The 23,667-nt window shown below is 40.9% G+C and overlaps 1 protein-coding gene across 1 annotated transcript in view; it reads left to right on the top strand.

Annotated features, from left to right (window-relative positions):
- Positions 1 to 23,667, top strand: part of SYT1 (synaptotagmin 1) — a 358,040-nt gene that overhangs the window by 331,450 nt on the left and 2,923 nt on the right. Inside the window, exon 9 of the mRNA XM_054211854.1 lies at positions 21,115 to 21,248. Coding sequence (XP_054067829.1) covers positions 21,115 to 21,248 — 134 coding nt within the window. The remainder of the gene's footprint in view (positions 1 to 21,114; positions 21,249 to 23,667) is intronic.

Genomic DNA, 23,667 nt, shown 5'->3' with positions numbered 1-23,667 from the left:
ATGCTCCTTCCTTACCTCTTCTTTCTGTCTCTCTCTCACTCTGTTTTTTTGTAAGAAAATGCCAAACAGGTGTTGGCACCCAGCTCCACAGCCCCTTTAAATCATAAAAATATATTCTATGGGGAATGACAATGAAAAGACTAGCTAGCTGGCCTCTTGAACTTCTCGAGAAGTGTCATATTTAAAACCAGTCAACTGATTTTATTGACCCTGGGCCTGGATATGAATGGGTTGCTGTTCTTCCAATCATATTTGGTTAATTCTGCCAGGACTTAAATCATCTTTTCATCTAATCCTTTGGAAGACTTATAGAGCACCACGAAGACAGAGAGAACCTTTCCAGTTTCTTCTCCTAATTATTATTTTGAAAAAAAATTACTGCACTCAACAGCTGAAAGAGAAATGATACCTTTTTTAAACAAAGCTGAATATATTCAGTACTGTCATTGTATCAAGCTCAATATGCGGTGACATGAGTAGCTTATAATAACTGTGAATACTTCTTTAAGGTGTTACTTCTTGAAATGTAGCTCAACTATATAATTGTTCTCAATTACTAAATCAAATTTTTGTATTCTGCAATAGCTGTGTTACAGTGCTATTTTCAATTCTTAACGTGAAATGGCAAAAACCAAGTCACTAGCAAATGCCAGTGAATACACTAAAACTTCCAGAATCAATACATGAAGAAAGACTATATCAGCCTCAGAGATACTCATAGTTATTAAGAGGTTTTTGAGTTTGCTGGATTTCTTTAAAATCTACCAAAGCACCTCAGAGCAATGAGGATGGTTGATAATATAAGTAATAAGAGAGTGATCCCAAGAGATTTAATGTGAAAGCAACTTAAAGACAGAGAATATTAGCTAACAGAGCGGCCTGAAGTCCGTAAATCTGGTTTGGTGTCTTCCTAAAAAAGCATCTTTAGCTTGGCCAGAAGATACTATCTTGATGAAGTAATCATTTGTTGAAATAATGCACATGTATGCTAAAGATCAGGTTAGCTGGTCACGGTTTTCCCACTTTAAATGTACAAATAAAACCCAGTGAGAAACAAACAAGGGAGCTTGTGCACTGAATTCAGGAAGGAAATTTCTTGATTCAGGTGGCAGTCATGGGCAGCCATCCGTGGAAGTCGGATGACCTGCGCTATGAATCAGGGCAATAAAATTATGATCTGGATATTTACTGCTCTCTCAAAGTCTCTTTATAAGAGATGGATACATTTTTCTAGAGCACAATAGAAACAGATATGAGATAGTTACCTTCTACAGTCAGGACATAAAAAGAAAACAGGAGAAATGTGGTTATAGTGATCCAAATCTTTAATCCATGTTAATAAACCAGGGCGAGAAACCTGGTGTTTGTAATTGAGCATGATAAAACGCAGAGGTCCCATAAGCACTGCACATCAGGATGAGGGATACCAGACTAGTTGGGAATCTTTAGGATAATAGTTAAACTATAGACAGAGCCTTTTTCCCCCCTTATCTGCCTTTGTAAGCAGCAGAGAAGGACAGATTCCTTGCAAGTGATTGAGAGGAAGAGTGTAACTCAGGTGCTGCTCTCCTCGTGACGGTGTGAGACCAGCTGCCTGAGGAGCCGTGGGTCGTGCACTAAGGTGTTGCTCTCCTGTATCTCTTCCTCTTGCACGCCACCCTCCTTTCACGCTTGCCAGAGCTCAAAGTTTGATTTTCAACAAAACCAAAGCAAAATAAACAGGCACCATCTGAGAATTACATGGCACAGCTATTTTGCTGTGGAAACTGCAGGGAAGGTTTTTTGTGTCCAGCACTTCAAAACCCTGCTTTTGCCTGATTAGTCTTCTAAATTGCTTTATTTTCTCCCCAGGAAAAAACCTAAATAATAATTGACAAAGGAGCTTTCTATCACACTTAAAGCTGGAAGAGGGCTATAGGAAATTTAGCGATAAATCTTCTCCCAACAGTAAAAACAGTGTAACACAGACTACAGTAGTTAGAAAATTATTTACCAAAATGGTAAGAACACCTGTGTGGATGAGTTCATGCTGACCTGATGGAGAGTCAACCAGTACAGTTCAGGTTGTTTTCCCCCGTCTGTTTTGATGTTTTGCTCCGTTCAGTATGTTAGTGATGCCATCATCCTAGCTCCGAGGAGAACAACAGCAAGAATTTTCTGAAGACTTAATTTCGCCTGATTATGACTTCACTCACTTCTGAAAATTTCCTGGGAGAAGTGTCAGGCAAAGCTACGAGTGAAAGGCCTTCCCAAGGATGCTTTTAAAGCTTTTATCACTGCATGTTGACAAGGGTCGTTGAAATGAGAACTAAGACAGAGAAGATGTAAGAAAAGAGGTCACAGGTAGCTCAGTTTTAGAGCATGTTGTTGGTGAGTAGAGGACAGTAGTGATATTGCCAAACCCAGGTTCTCAAATTTTTGCTCTTGGCTTAAAAATAAATACATTTTAAGTAGTAATAAATAAATTATTCCTGATTTGAAGCTTTGGATTCTGTGCTTTCAGACTTTTATTTCTAACCACGAGGGTTAGAGAAGTTATTTTTTTATTGCAAATGCAAGCTGAGAATCTCTCATGGTAACATAATGCCGAGAAACTAAGGCTTCAAGAAATACTCTATATTTCAGGGATTGTGATAAAATCACAAGAGCTGGCAGCAGTGAATATTCTTAAAAGTTTGCATACGGTTGATTTTGCAGTCTCACTTCTCTAATGATACAGTACTTAGAGGAGCTAGTTGCTGGCTTGAATATCAATGCCAGAGTTCTTCAGGGTGTTATCTCTGGTCGGTAAAGAGACTGGTGCCTTAGAATAAGGTCCAGATTCTGATCCGTACTGAAAGAGAAGACAGATGCAAAAGCAAACCTAACCCCAGGAATCATAAGCAAGTCGAAAGATTTTAAAAATACATTTATATATATTAAGGTTACAAATTTATATAGGGAGAATTATAGAATTTTATATGATTGTTTTGCAGAGTTCTTAGCACGTAGTTTGGGGCAGTACTCCAGTGTTTAATATCAGCCTTTACCCCTGCCTTTCTAGTTTGTGAATGCCACAATGCACTGGCAGTTGCGAGAGACTGTCAGGAGAAAAGAATTCTGCCTACGTGTTGCTGGAAACCTGTAACATTAAGATCAGCTGCATCTTGGATAAAGAGCCTCAGGGCAAAATACTAACTTTCACTCTCATTGAACCAACAATTTTTTAAATTGCCTTTGCCTTCTGATATCTTTTTTTTTTTTTTTTAAATAAAAGACATTATCATTGAAGGCAGCTAAAACTTTCCCAAAGCAACTTCCATCCTGGTGTATAACGTGATTTAGAACACGCAAAAACTTTTGGACTATTGTAGCAATGTAGTAGAAAATAGGTTGTTATTTAAAGTGCCCTCTACAATTTTTCCCTAAAATGTGTTAGGTTCTGGATAATAATACCAACCTTTTTGAAGTTAGACTGCTTGTTTTCCTTCACTTAGGAGATCAGCCATTTTTCAAAGCAAAGAAGTTTGAGCTAAAAGTTTCTAAGGTACCTAATACTGTATTCTGGCCCAGTCAATAACTGCAAATGATAAAAGGTTTTCTCTCAGCCTTTGTGCTCTCTGGCTGCATTAGAAACTGAACGAAGATATATGAGATGACACAGCAGGCTTTTTAATCCTTTAGAAATGGTTGGCAAAGTCACCTCTTTACTTACAAAAAGTAAAACATATCAAGTTGGGGTATATGGGTATTTCTTTTAAATAAATGTCAAATCTTTTTGTAATCTACTGCGTTTTCACAGTCTGAGGTTGGGTGAAGGACAATACTTTAACATACCGAGACATGTTTATGGCAAGTTCGAAAGTTTATGAAACAAAGGCATTGATAATTCCAGGAGAAGCAGGAAAATACAGAGCCTTTGAAAAGCTTTTGTGGGTTCTGCTTACAGCCCTCTCTGGTATTTGCTATGGTTAGAATGAGAGGGATGCTATGAAAAATAAATCTGAAATGCTGTGGTGCAGTGCAGTGGATAACTTCTTGTAGGCAGATTTATAAAACAGAGCTCACTTAAAAGCTTTAAAGGCACTTTAAGCCTTTATTTTGTGAAAAATCTAACTGAGATAACAAAATGTGTGCCAGTAAGACTCGGAGTTGCTATTCAACCTGATCTGAGGAAAAGTTAATTGACAGAAAATTGTAGCAGCATGAAAGCTATATTTTTCACATCTTTTCGTTGTTTTGCTTTGCGATCTGCAGCTTTTGCTGCAAGCGTGTTATTCCTTATACACTAATTCTTAACTGAACAATACTTCTCTATAGGTGAGCAATATTTATTACAAAATATGTAGTAACTGTCTTATGAAGGAGAATCTAGTGAACTTAATGCAAAGTTTGGTCTTCTGCAAATACTCTGCGCTGCTTGTCTCTTTTCAATCAGTGCTATGGATACAAGTTCCATAACCCGGGACTGGAAGGGAACAGGGCTTCAAACCTCATCGCTCCCTACTCCTGTTAAATTCCTGCTCAGCACACCAGCTTTTCTTATCAGCCACAAACATAACTGAGAAAACAGGATGCAACCTCCTTGATGGCTCCAGCTAAAAAAGCAAAACAAACTCAAATTAGCAGCAAGGTGGTTGTAGGCTGAGTTATCCCGTTGCATCCTCTGGGTGCCACCCCATTGCCTTTCAGAGTGAATCAGCCTGAATTCAACCAGAAGGCTGTCCCAGGCCCTAGGGTGGAGTCCAGTTTTCAGGCTCCCACTGGTGACGAGTGCTTAATGGTGTGACACCCTACAAGGGTATGTTTCCGATCTTCCACCACTGGTTGGCGTCGTGACCTGTGAATGTCTGGTTTTCCTTCTTTTGATTTTGGGGATGGATTAGGAGTATCTTGATGCAACTTCGGCTGTATTACATGCAGGCTTTGTTTGCTAATGTGCATATAATTTGTGCATATTTCGATAGTTAAGACTGGCTTTCAGAAAATCAACATGCTTGGAGCTGACAACAGCATGAAACTACAATGCCTGAGCAAGAAAGGAGAAAAGATAACAATGAAATCAGTACGCTAGAGGGTGAACGCTATATAATTAGGAAACTGCAGCTTTATTCTTGCCTCAAAAGCTATAGAAAGCCATGACTACCATCCTATTTCCACATTCCCTCAGCCATTGCTTATTTTTATACTGAGACAACATGCTGGTTGAGAGAATCCTACTGATTTTCTTCCCCTGAACAAATACAAGGCATAGATACAATCTTCTTTTTTATTGTTAGTCTACTGCTTTCCACAAACTACCTCTCCTCTCAGAAGATGCGGCGATACCTCCATGGGCAAAGTATGATTTCTGCCACTATCTTTACAACCCTTTGCATTAAATTCTGTGGGTAAACCACCCCATTCATTTTGGCTGTGTGAGACAAGGGGTGCCATGGGAGCCCAATGGCTGAGGATTAGAAAAAGGAGTAGATATGACAGTTCCCCACCCATTGCAACAAAAGGCAACCATCACAAATGACATGCAAGGTTTCTAAGGCTGAAATACTGTTGTTGCTCCACATCTCCCTATTTTTTCGTACTCTCCGGGCTGTTTGCTTTCTGCAAAATAACAGATGCAAAATAACAAAAACAAAACTCATCTGGATTTCGGAATAGAAACCCAAACCTTACCTATACCTTGATTTTGTTGAGCGTGCTGATATGCAGCGGGGTGCGTACTTGTGCAATGTGAGAGGAGGTGGAAAGGTTGCACTGTGGGCTGCTGAGGAGCAGGAGGGGATATGGCACATCGCTGTTATGTGTGGGGCTGGTGCGTGGGTCCAGGCACCAAATCTCAGCGGTCCTTCCTTTCTGTTGGGATGACGTCTGGAGCGCCTGCATCTTGTGAGCATCCACTATCTCACAGCATCTGCAATGCTGAGAGCAGCCGGAGAGCTTTCACAGGAGGGTTTGTTACGCTGAGTTTGGATTCTCAAACGCCATGAATTAGGAGTAAGGCTGCCCCACATTTCACAGGCTACGCACTGATGTGGCTTGCAGAACTGGCCCTCATTCATGCACAGCAGATACAAAATCTATAGAATTCAATCACGTCTACATGGAATTGCATCCTTTCGCCAATGGCATAATGGATTAGTTACCTTACAGACCCTCTCTAGTAAAGATTGCTCAAAATACACCCATGCACATATACAGAAGTGTAATAACAAGTCCCGTGTTCTGCCTCCACACGCAAAGAGTTGAATCATTAGCAAAGCTTGTACTTCAGGTGACATTTCCTATGGCCTACAAGGCTGATCACCAGTGAAAGAGTGACTACATCTACGATTAAGGGAAATCTTGGTGGAAGCGCCGGATTGGATGTAAACTGAAATTTATGTCAATAAAGTGAGAGCAACTTACACTGGCTCCACTGCAGTATAATGATGCCTCTCCAGCCAAAAAGAATGTGTTAAAAACATTTGAAGCTGATCATTGATATGTATCTTGGGATTATTTTGCTCCGCAGCAAAAAAGAAACGTAAGGAACGGGGTTGGCTCGTATCTGCAAATCTACTTTTTGAGCTACGCTTCAGTAGGAAGCACGATAAAAGTAAAAACAGATAAAGAAGTCCTACCGCTTAGGATTTGTTTTTAAATTATTATTTATTTTGTTTCCTCAATCACTTTGCTTTACTCATTTGGCTGGAAGGCAAACGCGTTCCCTGTTGATTTATCTCTGCTCAGCCAGAGGCTTTTGCTACTCGGTTTGATTCCTAATATGGTAGCGCCAGCAGATTTTGTCTGACTTCCAGAGGGCTCCTCTCAGCTCCTGGAATGCAGCGGGGAAAGAGTCCTGCGGAGACCAACAAAGACAGTTGTTGCACTAAGACTAATAAAGAGCAGAAAATGGGCTTCCCCACATGCGCTGAAATTCCTGCTTTCACTACTCTCTAAATCACTGCTTTTGTCTTACTTTACGGTAAGGCTGCAAATTGTTTCCCATTACCCAGCTGAATGGTCTTTCTTCATCACATCAGAAAACATATTTTTCAATAAGTTTGGAAAACACCTACTCCATCACAACAAAGTTTTTATTATACTAGCGTATGGCTTGAAAGCATGCTGTCACAGGATCGGCGGATTAATTATGGCACAGAGGAATAAAATGTTAGGGAAATAGAAAAAAACTTAGGATTTTCCCTTTTATTTTGGTTTTCTTCCCTATTTAATTCAACACACTTAACTTTTCAGTGCTGTGAAATGTTTGTGTCCATTATGGAAGGAAACCGACTTTCTAGAGTTGTTTTTTTTCCCTTTTAATAAGGTGTTCTTCAGTAATAGGCTGTCAAACTCACTGAATCTAGAAATGGCCTTTGCTGGTTACATACCAAAATCCAAAGGATTAAATTCCTCCACCAAGCAGGGTCTCTAAAAGGTTAATATGGAGTTGGAAATTAATTTCATTCCAAATACAGAACAATAGCATGCAGTGACATGACTTTGTGATAAGCATTTGTTAAAGCTAAATCCTCCCTAAGCCCTGCAATTGTTTTCCTTTGTGCTAATGGCAAGCTAACCGGAGGCGCTCCCTCTCTCTCTCTCCCTCTCTCTCTCTCTCCTGAGGGTGTCAGAAAGGCAAGTTTATTGTTTGCTAAATCTGGCGCTTTTATAATTAAAACCTCAGTTCTCCTTAGGTCATTCTTTTGAACATTTGTGATCTTCATTTCTGACAGGAGAATTTTTTGTCTTTCTGAAATCCACAAATTTAATATTATTGCTTGCTGATTGCCATTAGTGGCATGTACATTAAACAAAATGAATTTAAATTATTTCTTATTGCTGTTGAGTGACTGTCTTGACTTTCATTGTTCATAGGCAAAAAAAAAAAAAAAAAAAGAGGCCTTTTGTCACCTAGGTACTGACTAATGCAGAAAAATGTTCAGTGGAAGTTTCCATAGGAAAGCTGCAGCCTGGGACTCCAGGGGAATTGATTTCTTCACCTTCTTACCAGTGATTTTTAACAGAAGTTAGGTGCCTTTGAAAATGGACCCATCTACAACTTCAAATACTTAATACCTTTGAAAATCTATTCTAAATTTGGTGAACGTTCCTTGAAAGGAGCATTACTTTTCAAGCTTAGTTTCTCTGAAATTGTTTATATTCTCTATTATATACAACAAGTTATGCCTTGGCTAGGAAGCGGTGTCATCCATCTTTCCTTTACTGTGGTTTCAGTCTATTGATTCCAAATAAAAACACATATCAATTTCACCCCTCTGTCATCCTCTTCCTCCTCCTCCTCATCTAATAACCACAAACACTCAGGTGTGTCTTTTCAAATGTTCCTACTTTCAATTATGAAGAGCCAAAGGGTTTCTGAAATTCATATGTGCTTTTTGAATTCCTGGGTTATTTGATTTTATCACAGGTCATGATCCCTTGACTAGACAACGTCAAGATCTTTTTTCAATGGAGTAGCACGCAGAAATATGCTGAGCTGCCCAGATTCAATCTGGTTTGTCAGTGAAGCACAAGATCAGGTTGCTCCACTACTTTTGTACCAAATTGGTTATCTGCTGTATAAATTTGTAGCAGGTATCCAAGCTGAAAACTATCATGTACCTTTGGATTTCTGATAGGTTGTGTCGCATATGACTGCCTTTCAAGCTAAAGTGGTGTACAATAAGTGGTGAACATGTCAGTCAAATATCCATTTGTGCCATTAAATGGCTGGGAGAATTTGAAGAAGAATTTGGGTGCATTGGGTCATGAGCTATTGGTCGTGTTATCAGAAATACTTCCATCTTTCACCTAATGATGCCATTTGTCAAGTTGTCTATTCTCTTTTCTTATAGCAGGAATCATATTCTCGGCAGCAGAGCGTTCTTACTGCAGATGCTGTTGGCCTTGAACACTTGTTCTTTAGTTTACCTTGAATGTTAGCCCTTAAATACCTCCTGGTCTTGTTCTTTCTTGCAACTTGTCCGGGGTAAACAAACAAGGTAAATTGCTTGTTCTACCAAGGACTTCAGCACTTCTATAAATCTTCAGTGGGCATAATCTAGAGGTTACTCTTGTCTAAGTAAAAATTTGCCTTAAGTTTCAGGTCACTGCTTCTCATTATGTGGGATCGACAGGAATGTGTGCAGGCATGCAGCCTCGCAGCCCTTCATCTGCAAGTAACCGAGTTAAAGATCTGACCTTCAGGCTTTTCAAAACTTTTTTTTTGTGGTACCGCAAAATAGGTTTTTACTCAGCTGTCATTTTTGAAAAACAGATATGACTTAGCTGAACTCGGTTGAAACTGCTGACAAATTTAGTCTAGGTTCTAACTTCTCCTGCCAAAACTGAGATGAAGATGTTGCCCATTCTGAGAAAATCTGCTTTTGATCTTCTTTTCCTGACTGTGGGTAAATTTAATTGAAAACAAAGCCAGTCTTCCCAACAATATTAGGAAACAACATCCAGAATGGCCCCTTCCACTCCCTGAGCAGAAGCAGGTCTTGCTTTGCAGTATTCCAGGGATCTCCTCCTCACCACCAGGAAGCAAATTCACCAGGCTTGTCCTTAGCCTTTGCCCTGAGCAGAGAGTAGGGAAAGGTTTCGTGTGGCCTCAGTGTCTTAACAGGCACAAGTAAATATCTGTATCATGGGTTGCTTTAGATTTCATATATGGGATTGTTGGTGTATGTGGTGAGGCCGTAAAGACTTTGTTCCTCTGAATCACACTAAAATTATGTGCCAAAAATTAGCCCTTTCCAAAATCCTGCTTAACAGACACTGGATGTGTTGGGAAGCAGGAGAGAGGGGGAGAATGAAAGCTGTTAAGTATTTCCTACAAGTAATTCTGAATGCATGTTTTGTAGGCTAAATGCAAGACTGCAATCATGTAGGTCCTTCCTTCCATTTACATTTTTTTCCTTAAAGCTCGAATCTCACAGAAAAATAATGAAAACCAAATGAGAACTCATCTTTACATAAATATAAACTTCTTGGGTAGAAAAAATACTAGGCATATCATTTCAAATTGAGACTGAAAACCGGATGCTGATGGACTCCCATTATACACAGCCACTGATGAATGAAATGTAGTTTGAAAGTCTTGGTATGCTCTTAAAATAAATATCAACCTTGATAAAGCATAACCAGGGTTGCTTTCTCAGCTGTGAAGAGTCCTGATCGGGCTGCTTTACTGGTAGTCACTGATGTTGTAAGACTATTTTTTTTAATCCTTTCGTGCTGCAGCATTCCTGCAGTATTAGCTCTCAGTGCTATTTCTAGTTTAATCGTCTGAATCAAAAAACATCTCTTTCACGTTGTCTAAGACTGAAAGCTTACCTGAATAACAGTTTATAAAGTAGCACCAATAGGTTTTTATTAAAACCATCAGAATTATTTTGCAGTATATTTCTTTGCATTTTTCTGGTGACTCATTGATACGAGCTAAGGTAATTGCGTGTTTCCTACCCTTTCTATCATATATGGATAAAACATCCTGCTGCTTTGCTTTTTTATTTTTGCTATCCTCTGCTTCTCCTCTCAACTCACGTAATATTAATTTGGACTGTGAGGGTATGGAATACACGGTCATAACTAGGTTTGCTGCATTTGAAAAAAACTCTCGTGTAAACAATATGATAGTTCGGTGTTTTTGATGGGAGGCACCATTAATCACTGCCTTTGTCTCTGAGTGTGTTGCGCCTATCCCTCTGTGGGAGAGGATGCAGATTACCCTTAGGCAGGGTATATTAGCTTTTTTCCATGTAAAGACAATCACAACACAGCAGTACCATGCTGGTGTGCAGTCAGGCTATAAAACCTTACTGTGGCAATGTTGACATGAAAAGTCTGTAGCACAAAATATATATTCTTGCTACAGTAAATTGCTAATACACTAGTTCGACCAGTTTTTGTTTTTAATAGAGTTTCTCAGTATTTCAGGGTTGATTAATTCCTTTGAATGAATACTGCCACTCATTCTGATGTGGTTTTCTTTATTATCCAGTAATACTGGAACTCCTGTCTGTCCTCTGTGCAGACTGAGATTAGGACTTGTTTTGCCTCACAGCTGGGGTTTTGGGTTTTGGTGGTGGGTGGTCAGGGGTTTTTTTTGGTGGGAGAAGTAACCAAAAGAAAAATATGTTTGTTATCAGTAATCAGTTTATTGGAAGTATACTAAAGTTGAAGGGAAAAAAATGGGTCAACTGTTTACAGAGAAGAAAATGGAAATGGAAGGTTGTTCCTTACCACACCGCAGTCTCCACAACATCTGTCCTAAGTAAAGGTGTTTCAGTGCTTGGCCGTAACAAAATATTCTTTTTGAATAGGTATCATTTGTACTTCTTTCTGACTGGCATTACTTAGAACCATACAATCATAGAATATCTCAAGTTGCATGGGACCCATAAGGAACATCAAGTCCGCCTCCCTGCACCTTGCAGGACTACCTAAAACTAAACCACATGACTAAGAGCATCATCGAGATGCTGCTTGAACTCTGACAGGCTTGGTGCTGTAACCGCTTCCCTGGGGAGCCTATTCCAGTGACCAACCACCCTCTCAGTGAGGAACCTTTTCACAGAATCGCAGAATCATAGAATGGTTCGGGTTGGAAGGGACCTTAAAGATCATCTAGTTCCAACCCCCCTGCCACGGGCAGGGACACCCTCCACTAGACAGGTTACTCAAAGTCCCATCCAGCCTGGCCTTGAACACTTCCAGGGATGGGGCGTCCACAACTTCTCTGGGCAACCTGTTCCAGTGTCTCACCACCCTCACAGTAAAGAATTTCTTCTTAATATCTAACCTAAATCTTCTGTTTTCAGTTTACAACCGTTACCCCTCATCCTATCGCTACACTCCCTGATAAAGAGTCCCTCCCCAGCTTTCCTGTAGGCCCCCTTTAAGTACTGGAAGGCTGCTATAAGGTCTCCCCGGAGCCTTCTCTTCTCCAGGCTGAACCACGCCAACTCTTTTAGCCTGAATTCATAGGAGAGGTGCTCCAGCCCTCTGATCATCAGATGATCCTCTGGACTCACTCCAATAGGTTTATGTCCTTCTTATGTTGGGGGCTCCACAGCTGAATGCAGTACTCCAGGTCTCACCAGAGTGGAGTAGAGGGAAATCACCTCCCTTGAACCGCTGGTCAACATTTTCTAATGTCCAACCTGAAATTCCCTGACATAGCTTCATTCCATTTCCTCGTGTCCTGTCACTGGTCACCAGAGAGAGGAGATCAGCACTTCCTCCTCCTCTGCCCACCTTGAGGAAGTTGTAGACCATGATGAGGTCACCCCTCAGCCTTCTCTTCAAGCTGAACAAACCAAGTGACCTCAGCTGCTTTTCGTAAGTCTTGCTCTTCAGGCCTTTCACCATCTTGGTCACCCTCATCTGTACATACTCGAATAGTTTGATGTCCTTCTTATATTGAGGCGCCCAGAACTGCACATAGTACTTGAGGTGGTGCCACACCAGTGCAGTGCAGAGTGGGACATTCGCCTCGCTCAGCCGGCTAGCTATGCTGTGCTTGATGCACCTCAGGACACATTTGGCCCTTTTGGCTGCCAGGGCACTGGTTGACTCATACTCAACTTCCCATCAACCCACCCCCCCAACATCTCTTTCTGCAGGGCTCCTCTCCAGCTTCTCGTCCCGCAGTTTGTACGTATAACCAGGATTACCCCATCCCAGGTGCAAAATCTGGCACTCGCTCCTGTTAAATTTCATACGGTGGGTGATTGCCCAGCTGTCTAGTCTATTGTGGCAGCATGTGCCTCAGAGTGAGGTAGGGCAGTTCTGCCCCCACCCCAAATAGTGGTACCCCTGTCTGCATGGCCTTGTCAGACAGCCAGCCCGGGTCTGGAGGGCTTTGAGGTACTCACAAACAGTCCAGCAAGATACATCATTATGTACCCAGCTCCTGTTCTTTTCTGCTAAAACGTCTGCTCTTTAACCTTGGGTTGTTTGGGTTTTTCTATATTATACGTGCTTCTGCTTCTCTCTCCACCCTTCTGTCTGTCATTATTCCTCAGTCAATGTTTATTCCCCCCTCCTTACTCCCCAGTTCACTTGAGGACAATATTTTGAATCTCTTTAAGCCTCTCTGTATTATCTTCTGGTATTTTCAGTACCACCAATTTAATAAATATAAATTTAATTAATTTGTTCTCTATATCGTCAAAAGGCATTACATAAATTCAAACTCAGCAGTCTGCCAGAATTTGCTGCCTGAAGTATTGCCAGTTTGCTTTGGTTTCTGTCTGAATTCCTGTACTGGAGAGTCTGCCTGTATCAGCAGCCCTAATTAATACCTTTCCACCATTTGATGTTAATGCCTCCCTCATCTTAATTGCTATTGCATTCTTTCTATTTCTATACAAACATAACATATTACAGTATGCTTTTTTATTTCTTTATTTGCTAGATAAGATTGCAGGTGTCCTTCTCCAGTATGTTCAAGTTTTAAAATGCCGTGCTGTCTTTCCCCCTTCTAACTACGTTCAAGCTTCACGAGCAGTCAGTTCTTTGGTGCAAACGCAGGGGAGCCAAGTTTACTGCTTCGATGCTTGTGGTTTCCATGTCTTCGCATTTACGAAGTGCTTGGTTGCGTTGCTCTGCTTTTCTACAAGACTATTCTGTGTTTACCCACCGCCAAAACTCAAGGTGCATTTTCCTGTTGGTTCAGCCCACGTTTGCTGCGCTTTATAAAACTGTTTGTTTTGCCTATGTGTAGCTATGCTGAAATGAACTGCTTGCATGCAAGGGAGACAGATCAGCTACCCGTGCTCTGGCAGTAAACTTAATCATAAGCTCATAAGCGCTAATTTGTGCCAGTTTTAAATAAGAGGTTTGGCTTCTTTTTTTTTTTTTTTTTTCAGTTTTCTCCTACTTTCCCCATCTGGCGCTGTTAACATTTGTTGTTATATTCCAGTTGGAAGCGCTATGGGTGTAACTGCAGACTCAAGCGCTGGCTGAACAGCCCTCAGGCCACTGTGAACATTTCTGTTTCCACTGTCAGCTCTCCGTGTTTAGCAACCTCAGTTTGGGATTCTCGGGTGAGGGCATTGTTGGCTTGCTGTCGCTTTTACAGCACCTCCTTCTTCCCAAGGCTCCCTGGTTCTCTGACTTCAGCATTTCAATAACAACTTGATATTCATCTAACAGCACAACAGGGAAGAGCTGCTATTTTGAGACTGCTTTGCTACGCTCTCCGTTTAACTTATTTCACTATAGGCAGGCTAGTGTTAGTTTTTATATATACCAACCCCTTCTTCCCTACTATAAATGGATTATTAGACTCCACTATTCCTATGAGAATCTGTCTAATGTTATTGCAAATGAAACGACCACTGTTTTCATTTATAAATTACCCATTCTTACAGCATCTTCTTTTAAAGGTGCTGATGGAAACATGTAATCCAAAGTCATGTAACTTGTTCCGCTATGATATATAATATGAGCAAGAAGGGGCCTGGTGGGCAGTGTAGTCTGTGTGTGTGCGCGCACGCGCTGCATCTGGAGCGTTCCACCCATGGGGCACAGGTAGAGGTTAGCAAGTATAATACGAGTCTTTTGAACCAAACTGTTTGCAGGTCTCAGGGCCAGTCTGGCAGCCCATGTGAGCTGCTTGCAATTTCTCTATTCCATTCATGGCCAGTACGCAACTGGGTGGTGTTGGGAGAATCTCCCAGGCACACCGCTCAATTCTCAGCCCGCTTATTAAAGTGATTTTTAAAAGTGTTTTGCTGGGGTCAGGACTGGCATAGACCCTACACAGGAACCTACAGCAAATACTTTTGCTACCCACCTTTTCCTTGTCTATTGATCAAGTACTGGCTAGAGCGAAAGATTTGGCCCATAATATCAAGAAATCAGCCTGGTGGGGTTATGGAAACTATGATGAGAGTATCTAAATATCAACATCAGCTAAAGATTGGACATTATGTAGCAAATAAACTTTATTTTAAAAAATCAACAATCCTGTTTCCAAGGAAATGTGATAAGAAAAAACTCACAAACCCTATATTTTATGCCGAGAGAATTGTTTCTAATGAGAATGTTTTCCAATATTTCCCTTGAGACATCAGCTGCTCCTTAAAAATGATGTTCCAACTTTAATTTGCTCATTTGTGGAGGAAGGTAGAAGGCCCAACAGCTTGCGTCAATGAATATAAACTATAACTTTTATGCAATCTAGAATGTACCATAGCACTTGTACTCCTTCTTAGTAATTGTACCTTATATTGCTTTTTCCCCAGATAACACATTTTGCCCCCTCTGGCTTTTCTTCCCATTCGACGCTTTCCATTCATCTGAAAAATACTAGTTTAGACATTCTGGGCACAATATCACTCTAAACTCATTATTTCAGAGACTTTAATTATCCCCTCTCATCCATACATGAATAAACAGAAGAAAAAAAGTCAGGGCAAATTATCCATGGCCTGGACGCTACAGGCATCGTGTGAATCATCCCTCTCTCGGGAGAGAAGTGTTTATATGCCCACGGAGGGAGCATGTCCCATGATCCTTGGGAAAAATCAGCAAATCTGTGGGAACTCCCAGGGATGTTCATCCTGTTTTGCTCCGAGAGCAGAGCCCTGCTGCTTTCCATAGCACAGCTGCGGCAACCGCTGCTGTCACTCTCTGAAGGCAGAAGCACGCATGCAGGTCTTCATCCCTGGCACAGCCTCTATAGAAAATAAAGTTGTCTGCTGTATAAAATTGCTGTTCTCCCCACTGCCTGCTCCTGTAAGCCAAAAACACTTTGTCTGAAGGGTGTTTGCACAGAATAAGAAAAGGTTGAAGGTGCAATATGGAATCTGGCGCTGCCCCTGCTCTGGTCTAAGGCTCTGGCTTGGCCTCTCCTTGGCTTTCCACCCTCCTGCCCTGTTGGAGGATGAGAGTGATTATGGCTCCTCAGCATGGAACTAACCATCCAGCCCGCAAATCACCTCTCTCCTAGCTGCCTTTTCAGAGCCCTTTATAAGGCTGCATTTCCAAACCTGATTGTCTTTACTTATTGGATCGATTTCCGAGCTCTTCAGGAATGCATTCTGCTTCCTAGAATGGAAAGTTAACTGTCTGCTGACACCTTTGCTCTAAACGTCAGTGATGTGTGCTTTGGCATGAGTTTGGCATAAATTCTCTTCTGATGGGGAAAAGCGTGTACTAATTAGCACCCAGTTACCCTGAACATTTTGAAGCAAAAATATAGCTGGAGGCAATTCTGGCACCATATTTCTTCTCTGTTTCTACGTTTGAGTTGAGAACACCTTCTTATTACAGTGTTTTGTCATATGAAACTTTATTCAGTTGTATCTATGACTAGTTTGTTCTGGCTCATTTTTTTTTCCCTATTAATCATGTTAGGCTTACTCAAGGCTTGTAGAAGGTTTTCTCTGATCCCACCGCACAGAGCTGTGTGGAATTTTTCTCCATAAACTGTTAAACTCCCCTCCGCACACAGGCTCAGGACTGTAATTGCACACCAAGTCAATTCCAGTGTTAACCCTGCAGCATTTTTCAAATTTGTCAACTTTCTAGGTGCTTGCTTTTCATATTTTGATTAGATTACAGAAGCCTTACAAATATTTAACAAAGATGGGCACCATCCTTATGTTTGCGTTCCGAATAAACCATTCGGTTTATTCGCTGTAGTAAAACCATCCCAAGCTGAGTACGTTGTTGACACATTTCTGCTGAAGATCCATACAATTGGAAATTTGTGTACTGAATGCTCTCCTAGCTAGGTGGAAAACGATTTTTCATTAAATACCGATCCCTATAACAAATTTTTCATCTTAAAATCCACTGACAAGCAGTCATTCTCGAGTTCCGCTTTCTTCTCAGATACTGTCATTAGCCACGATTTTCTTCGTTTGAGTTGCTGTATTTTCTTTCAGCTGTAAAGTTTGCTTTTTTAAAACCTCTAAGTGCATCTTGTCTACAGCATGATGATGATGAACTAATCATTATTTTAAGAGGGTTCTAGTTGTGTATATATGCCTCACGGTCCAAACGACTCCATAAGTCTTTACCTGCTATTACATACCATTTCAATTATCTTTGAAATAAATTATTGGCATCTTACTGCAAACTTCAGGAAAACAAAATGTGTCAGCTGGTCCCCCAGTGCTTTTAAAGCTGTTCAGCTGGCCTCCCTTGAGATGATGGTGTAAAATCTACAATGCACTATTAGTTATGAATTTTACATCTTTTTAGCATTCACGGCTAGACCATTAATGAGGGAATAAGTAGCAGAATTTTATTTAATCCCACACATTGCTTAACGTGAATTACTAAGCAAGGGACAGACAGCCTTTCTGTCCCCTGTGGCAGAGGGACATCCCATAGTGCTCTGGATGAAACAGCCCTACTTCCCGATAGACGGATAAGGTCCATCCACAGATCTAAATCCCCATTTACTTGAAAGGAACAAAACTGGAGGAAAAAACAGAGTGATATTCACCTCTTCTAACTTGAAATTTCTTCAGTGTAACTGTTTACATGAAAGCTAACAGGCTGTCATGTATCTGTGGAGAGAAATAAATATTTTGGGGTGCAATTTATTTGACCAAAGACAAATGTTTACTCTGTAATGAGATAACTGTCTGGAGTACATAAAGAAAAATGCTTATTTATTGTCACTGGCGTCAGATTTAGACATTTCTACTTGGTCCAAAGAATTCTGCCCTTTATGCCCAGGCTATACGCTTACCAGACAATTCATCATTGCTGGGCTGCAATATCAGTTCTGTCATCCTTAATAGTCTCACTTATTCGGTGAGACTATTTACATATTAAAGTATTACTCAGCATGAGTAATGGTGCCAGCACTGAGGTTATGTTGCAAGTAGAGAGAAGAAATGTTTCCATTAGCACTAAACCTTACCTCAGAAAAATCTGACTGGCACTTCCCAGAGGTTCTGCTTTCTTTTGATTATCCTCCCTTCTTCCAATAATTGACTCCAAGCAGTTCAGCTTCTGTTATTTGGTGGAAGAGAATCTGTCTTTTTCAGGGATTTATTCATGAAGTTGCAAGAAAGTCTGTGCTTAGGTATCAGGTTGTCTGCGTAGATTGCAAGCAAATAGATTACTGGAGAGTTGAGGGAGTTAGGGATAATGTCATGGGATATGAGTAACTGAAGATCATTTAACTGGCGGAGGGGCTCATATATGAGACACAAAAGAATGAAGAGAGGGGAGAACTAGGTAAGACCGGGATACTTCAAGAAATAGGAGGTGGATGTACAATCTAATGAGGAGAACCTCAGTTAAAATCTCTAATGGCCCATCCACTTCCTTGAGCTGGACACCCCATTCTGATTTTCAGTGGTTTTGTGATAAGTAAACATATTTAATACTTTCCTCTGAAACTAGAAAAGAAAGTTCATGATTTCACTTAGGCGATATTCAATTTGTATTTAGTTTGGCATGACAATTTTACCATTGGATGAAAAAAAAAGAGGATATTTTATCATATGATATGTCCCCTTCTGTGCTCCATTTGGGACCTCTGCCATTGACAGTTCTGCACTACCATGGCAATCTGGTACCACTTGGATCTTTCCTACTAAAAAAACTGGCATTTGACTGAGTCTAACTCAAATCCCCAGACAAACTTAAGCTGCTGATCAGGACATGAGAAAGAAACCACAGAAACCTAGCTTCTGGGCCTTGTCCCGTGGCCATGACTCATCTGGGGTCAGATTTTGCTCGAAGAGCAGCATGAAGACAGAAAATCTAGAAAGTCAATAGAAGCAAATAATTTAAAGTGAATGTACACATGGACGCCAAGCATTCACATACACTTGAATTCTAAGTTAAAAATATTTTTCTCCAAACATGGAATGTTTATCAAGGTAGGAATGGATCTGCATCGCTCTATAAATCATTACTATACAGTTCCTTGTGAGCATATGAATAATCATCAAATCTACCTATATTGTCTGTGCATGAGCACAGGTCAGTAAAGCATTGACTTATATTGACTGCATTTATTTTAATAGAATTCTTCAGTTCCAATCCCCTTTATAATAACGTATTACTGTACTGTTTCGCCTCCCAGCTCACTCTGGTTACTCAAATTATATTTTAACAGCATCTTATCTCATTTCCACATCTTAACACTCTACCACTGGCTCCTTGAGCACTGACCTTTCTTACTATATATTAGCTATACCTAAAATGTCATTTTACATGCCAAAACAATGGTTCGTTCAGCATGGAGCCTCAGCAAAAGTAATAAGGTATATGAGCTTTTCTTAAGCATCACCTAATGTTGAAGGAGTCCAGATTTACCTGTTTTCCACCTTCGAATCCTGTATGCGGTGTTGGTGAACTCAGTATTCAAAAAGAAAGAGAACTCTGTCGGCTTTTTGCTAGCATTTCTGCTCTTCACATGATACTCCTTAATTCATACATTGTGCAGCCAAAAGGAGCCCTTGCAGTCCCCTGTCTAGCCTCGAGCGTAAACCTGCCCAGATTTAATTTCTATTTGAACTTGAGTCTTTTGAGGGAGAAAGAATCTTAACCCTGTGTAACAGAGAGTTCACGACAAACACTGAGAAGCTATTCCAGCTGTTTCAGTCTTACTACCAAAGTAAGTGCCTATTTCTAAGTTAGAATTTGTCTAGTTTCAGCCATTGGATCTTATTATACCCTTGTCTGCTGGCTTGCAGAGTCCACTACCAAAATTATGCTCCCTTCAGAGGTACTGTAAACTATGATCAAGTCACTCCAGCAACTTAACTGTCCTGAACTCCTAGGTCTTCCACAGTAAGGCATATTTTGACCGTAGCAGGATGTAATTACTCTTCTCAGACATTCTGAACATGAATTTCATTGCAGAGTCATAAAGCATGGTTTGCTCATGGTGATAATATTTAATTTCAGTGTTCATTTGTCATTCTTCTGTAGCCCCATCCTTTTCTCAGGAGGGAAAGGAGAAGCCCTTTCCTTTGATAGTTCGCATTCAGGCTCTCTTAATTTATGCCACAGATGACTTGTGGCTGGCTGGCGCCTTGTACAGCTCCTACCAGCTCACCAAAGGGAAAGGTTGCCTTGACCTACACCACATTTCAGCCGCCTAAAGCCACGAGAGGTACCTATCCAAATTTTGGTGGCAGTACCATACAGGGTCTTGAAAAGGGTGAGCTTGAGATGCTTCACATGGTGCTTCATGGTTGGCCTAAACAGAAAAATAACTGAGCTCAGTGAAGGTACTGCAAATTAACACCATCATGGAAGAACTGCTTATTCATTCTCTAGACGGGAAAATGTCTCTTGTACCAGATTAAGGACTGGCAGCACTATTCTTTTAAGCAGGCAACATTTCTGTTGAAAGTATAACCCCTGAGATACCGCTTACGGCAGTAATGTCCATGAGAGGTTTGCCTGCATGAGGAATACCTGATTAGGTACCAAATCAGTTCTGTTACTTAGCCACCAGAAGTTGTACAAAATAACAATCAGAATTCAATAGAGAATAGCAGAAACAATTCATAATTTATACTGGTATCGTGGCCTGCACCTTACACTGGCTTCATGTAGCACTGGGATAGAGAACTGGTATTTAAGGGGCAAAGTCCCTTCCTGCCATGCAATCTGTCCGCGTGCGAGACCCACGGACACTGTGCTGTGTCAGTCACAGCCCACCAGGGAGGTCAGAGGATGGGAAAACCGGGGTGCAGCTCCTGCCCCAGGAGCGATGTGAAGAGTGGCCGGGCTGTTGCAGGGCATCTGGCCACCCGAGCCCTGTGCCCGCCGTGCCTGCATTCGGCAGCGCTCACGGCTCTTGGGAAGACCACCCCACAGCCCCATTGCTAAGAAATGTTTGCAGTAAATAAATCATGTTAAAATAAAAAAAATTGCAGGATGGATAATGAGCTGTGGAACAAAGTTAGGTGGGAATTTACCCCTCCTTTGTGATGTTAAGGAGAGAATGCAATAAATGTTTTGTACCTTTTTCCATCAGGAACACTTTGCAATCCTATAGGAATTTAGGACTGTCTTTAAATACAAGCCATTTCTTGCTAGAGGTTTTTCTTTTTTTTTTTGTTCATTGACTCTTAAATGTGTGGGATTAAAATCTGTAGAAAACGCACTGAACTACGCTTCTTAGCTCTACTTCTTTTCTTGATTACTTAGATCCCTATGTGAAGATCCACCTGATGCAAAATGGTAAGAGGCTGAAGAAGAAAAAGACCACAATTAAAAAGAACACTCTGAATCCCTACTACAACGAGTCTTTCAGCTTTGAAGTACCATTCGAGCAAATTCAGGTAATGTCGAACAGTGTTTTGTCTTCCCTCTGCATTCTATTTCTCAGCCCTTATAAATATTTAACAGGAATCTTGTTAATTATCATGTGTGCGTGCTTTCATTAGCACCTAGGTGCCAGCCCTGTGCTACATTAGATGAGTGTGACTGCTTCAAGAGGGAAATGATAAAATGCACAGTACTTATGAAGCTTTGATTCATCAGTGAGAAATGGATAGCTGACATTTTCTGTTAACAGAAATGGATTCTGAAAAAAAAACAAAAAATCCACAGGGAGATAGCGAAAGAATGTGCCAGCAAAAAAGTGTAAGGATGAAAGAAAAGGCATATATAGCAATGTTCCCCAAATTATTTGAAATAATGGATTGGCATCATCAGTTAAATTTGTGCTCCCTATGCATTTATCAGTCCTGTTTGTTGAAAGCACTGCAGCATCCCTCTTAAGTAAAACACATAATTTAATCACAACTTTTTTTCAGTTATTCACCACACGCCCTGAAAACTTTTTCAGTGGTTCCTACATCCCTTGGAAAAAGACATTTGAGAATCTCAGGGGTCAGCACTGCAGTACCTGTTCTCTTGGCACCTCAGGGGAGCTCCAGCAGTTGCCCAGGTGCTACTCCTGGAGAGCTCAGAGCCTAAAATTAGGGGCTTCAGAAGTTCATCGCAGTGAGATGGAAGCCACCTACATTAGCAGTGGGAAATACTAGGACAAGGCATCGTGTCATTTTTTTCAGGGACTCAGTAACCTTCCTTTGGGCTACTGGGAGGCAAATCATCTCTCGCTTATGTGAGTGAGATTTAACTTCTTCTGATGTGAACTAGCCTTTTCTCACAAGAGGGAGGCTCAGGAGGCATGTGGGAAACCTGCATCCAATTCACTCGCCTCCCTCAGGGAATTTAAACCACTGTCTTCAAGGTCGTAAGGAAGTACTCTTGTTGCCTGTGCCTATGGCTTGTTTTGGGAGTGCAACACTCATTTCTGCCTAAATAGTAAGTATGTGGTTGGCCACAGAGCATAAAACCACCTCTTATTTGGGTGGTTTCCTTGGAAAGGGAGAGACTTTGATCTCTGGTCTGATCTAGGTAGTGTAAACCACATAAAGATCAGTTGGTACGGGTGGCCTCCATTTTTTTAAAGCATTAACCATTAGCGTTAAACTATTTCATTCTTTTGCTCACTTATTAGAGCATTCATTGGCAGAGGAGATGAATTGGTTTAAGTGCCCTCAGAAGAGAAAATAACTGCATGCTGGCTTCCCACCCTGTGGTGGCTTCACACAGGAGCCCTGTGACCATGGAGATGTTCAGCAAGACAATAGCTTTTCTGGGTGGAGCTGTGCGTGGAAAGTGTACTTTCAGGGGCCCCCCGGTTTGAATGGCTGTAATTACAACAGCCTGGGAATACATCCTTTTGTGGCTTGTAAGAGAGGTCTGGGTATGAGTTAGGTGCTATGCTACTAGTAGTTTAAAAGTTTAAATATAATTAAATGGCCTGGGCCAAATCGTGAGCCCCCTCTTAATTAGATGAGAGCATGGTCCGGATTTTGAGACTCTGTATCTTGGTTTTTGATACCAACTGTACTGGAGAGAAGCCCAGGAGCCAAGGCCTACATTTCAGCTAAAGCTGTGTGCTTGGTTTCTATTGACCTGGTACTGACAAAGGTAATAAAACTAGACAAGGCAAAGCAGTAGGATTAGTGACTTGGGTGCGCAACTAGCCCATTTAGAGTTTTTTCATGCCCCACAGCATGTACAGGTGTCTGTGGACTCTAGGAATCAAAAAATGGGAAATCCAGCGGGGCCTAATTCCCATTGATTTTAATGAAAGCTGGTCTGTCTGCTTGTGAAGTATCTCATAATAAGCATCAAAGACCCAGAGGCAAAAAAAGATGAATCAAATAGAGCCTCTCTGACAATTTAGGCAATGAATGTCCTGATTTCCAAATAGGGATGGGACCGGGGAAGTGGAATGGACACCTCCAAGTTACCAGATCTGAGCTTTGGCATGGCTAGGTGCATTCTGTAGGTATTTGGCCATTTTGCTTTCTAATCCTAAGTCTGTTTTGTAAGGTGGATATAGGCCCTTGAAAAATTACTGTGGTTTAGCTGTTTGAATTTTTGGCTTTTTTTTTTTTATAAGCCTATTAGAATGACTTTAAGTTTATTAGAATGACTTTATAGCTATTTACTCCAGTATATATAGCTTCAGTTTAAAGTGTGTAATTACAGACTTTGGTCATATGCCAATGTATTTTGGGAGTTAGTTATAAAAGACTATATTTAGCATTTATTTCCTTATGGCTACTGAAGTGATTTCATCATTAGAAAAAACACATTTTAAATGTTATTTAGATTTAATATGGTAAGAATCACTATGACTTTAGGGTAATTCGTGTAAAAGTCATTAAGCAAACTTTC

Source organism: Rissa tridactyla, chromosome 1, assembly GCF_028500815.1.
Source record: "Rissa tridactyla isolate bRisTri1 chromosome 1, bRisTri1.patW.cur.20221130, whole genome shotgun sequence".
Taxonomy (NCBI): domain Eukaryota; kingdom Metazoa; phylum Chordata; class Aves; order Charadriiformes; family Laridae; genus Rissa; species Rissa tridactyla.
The sequence above is the reverse complement of the archived record's forward strand: the minus strand, read 5'-3'. Positions and strand labels throughout refer to the sequence as shown.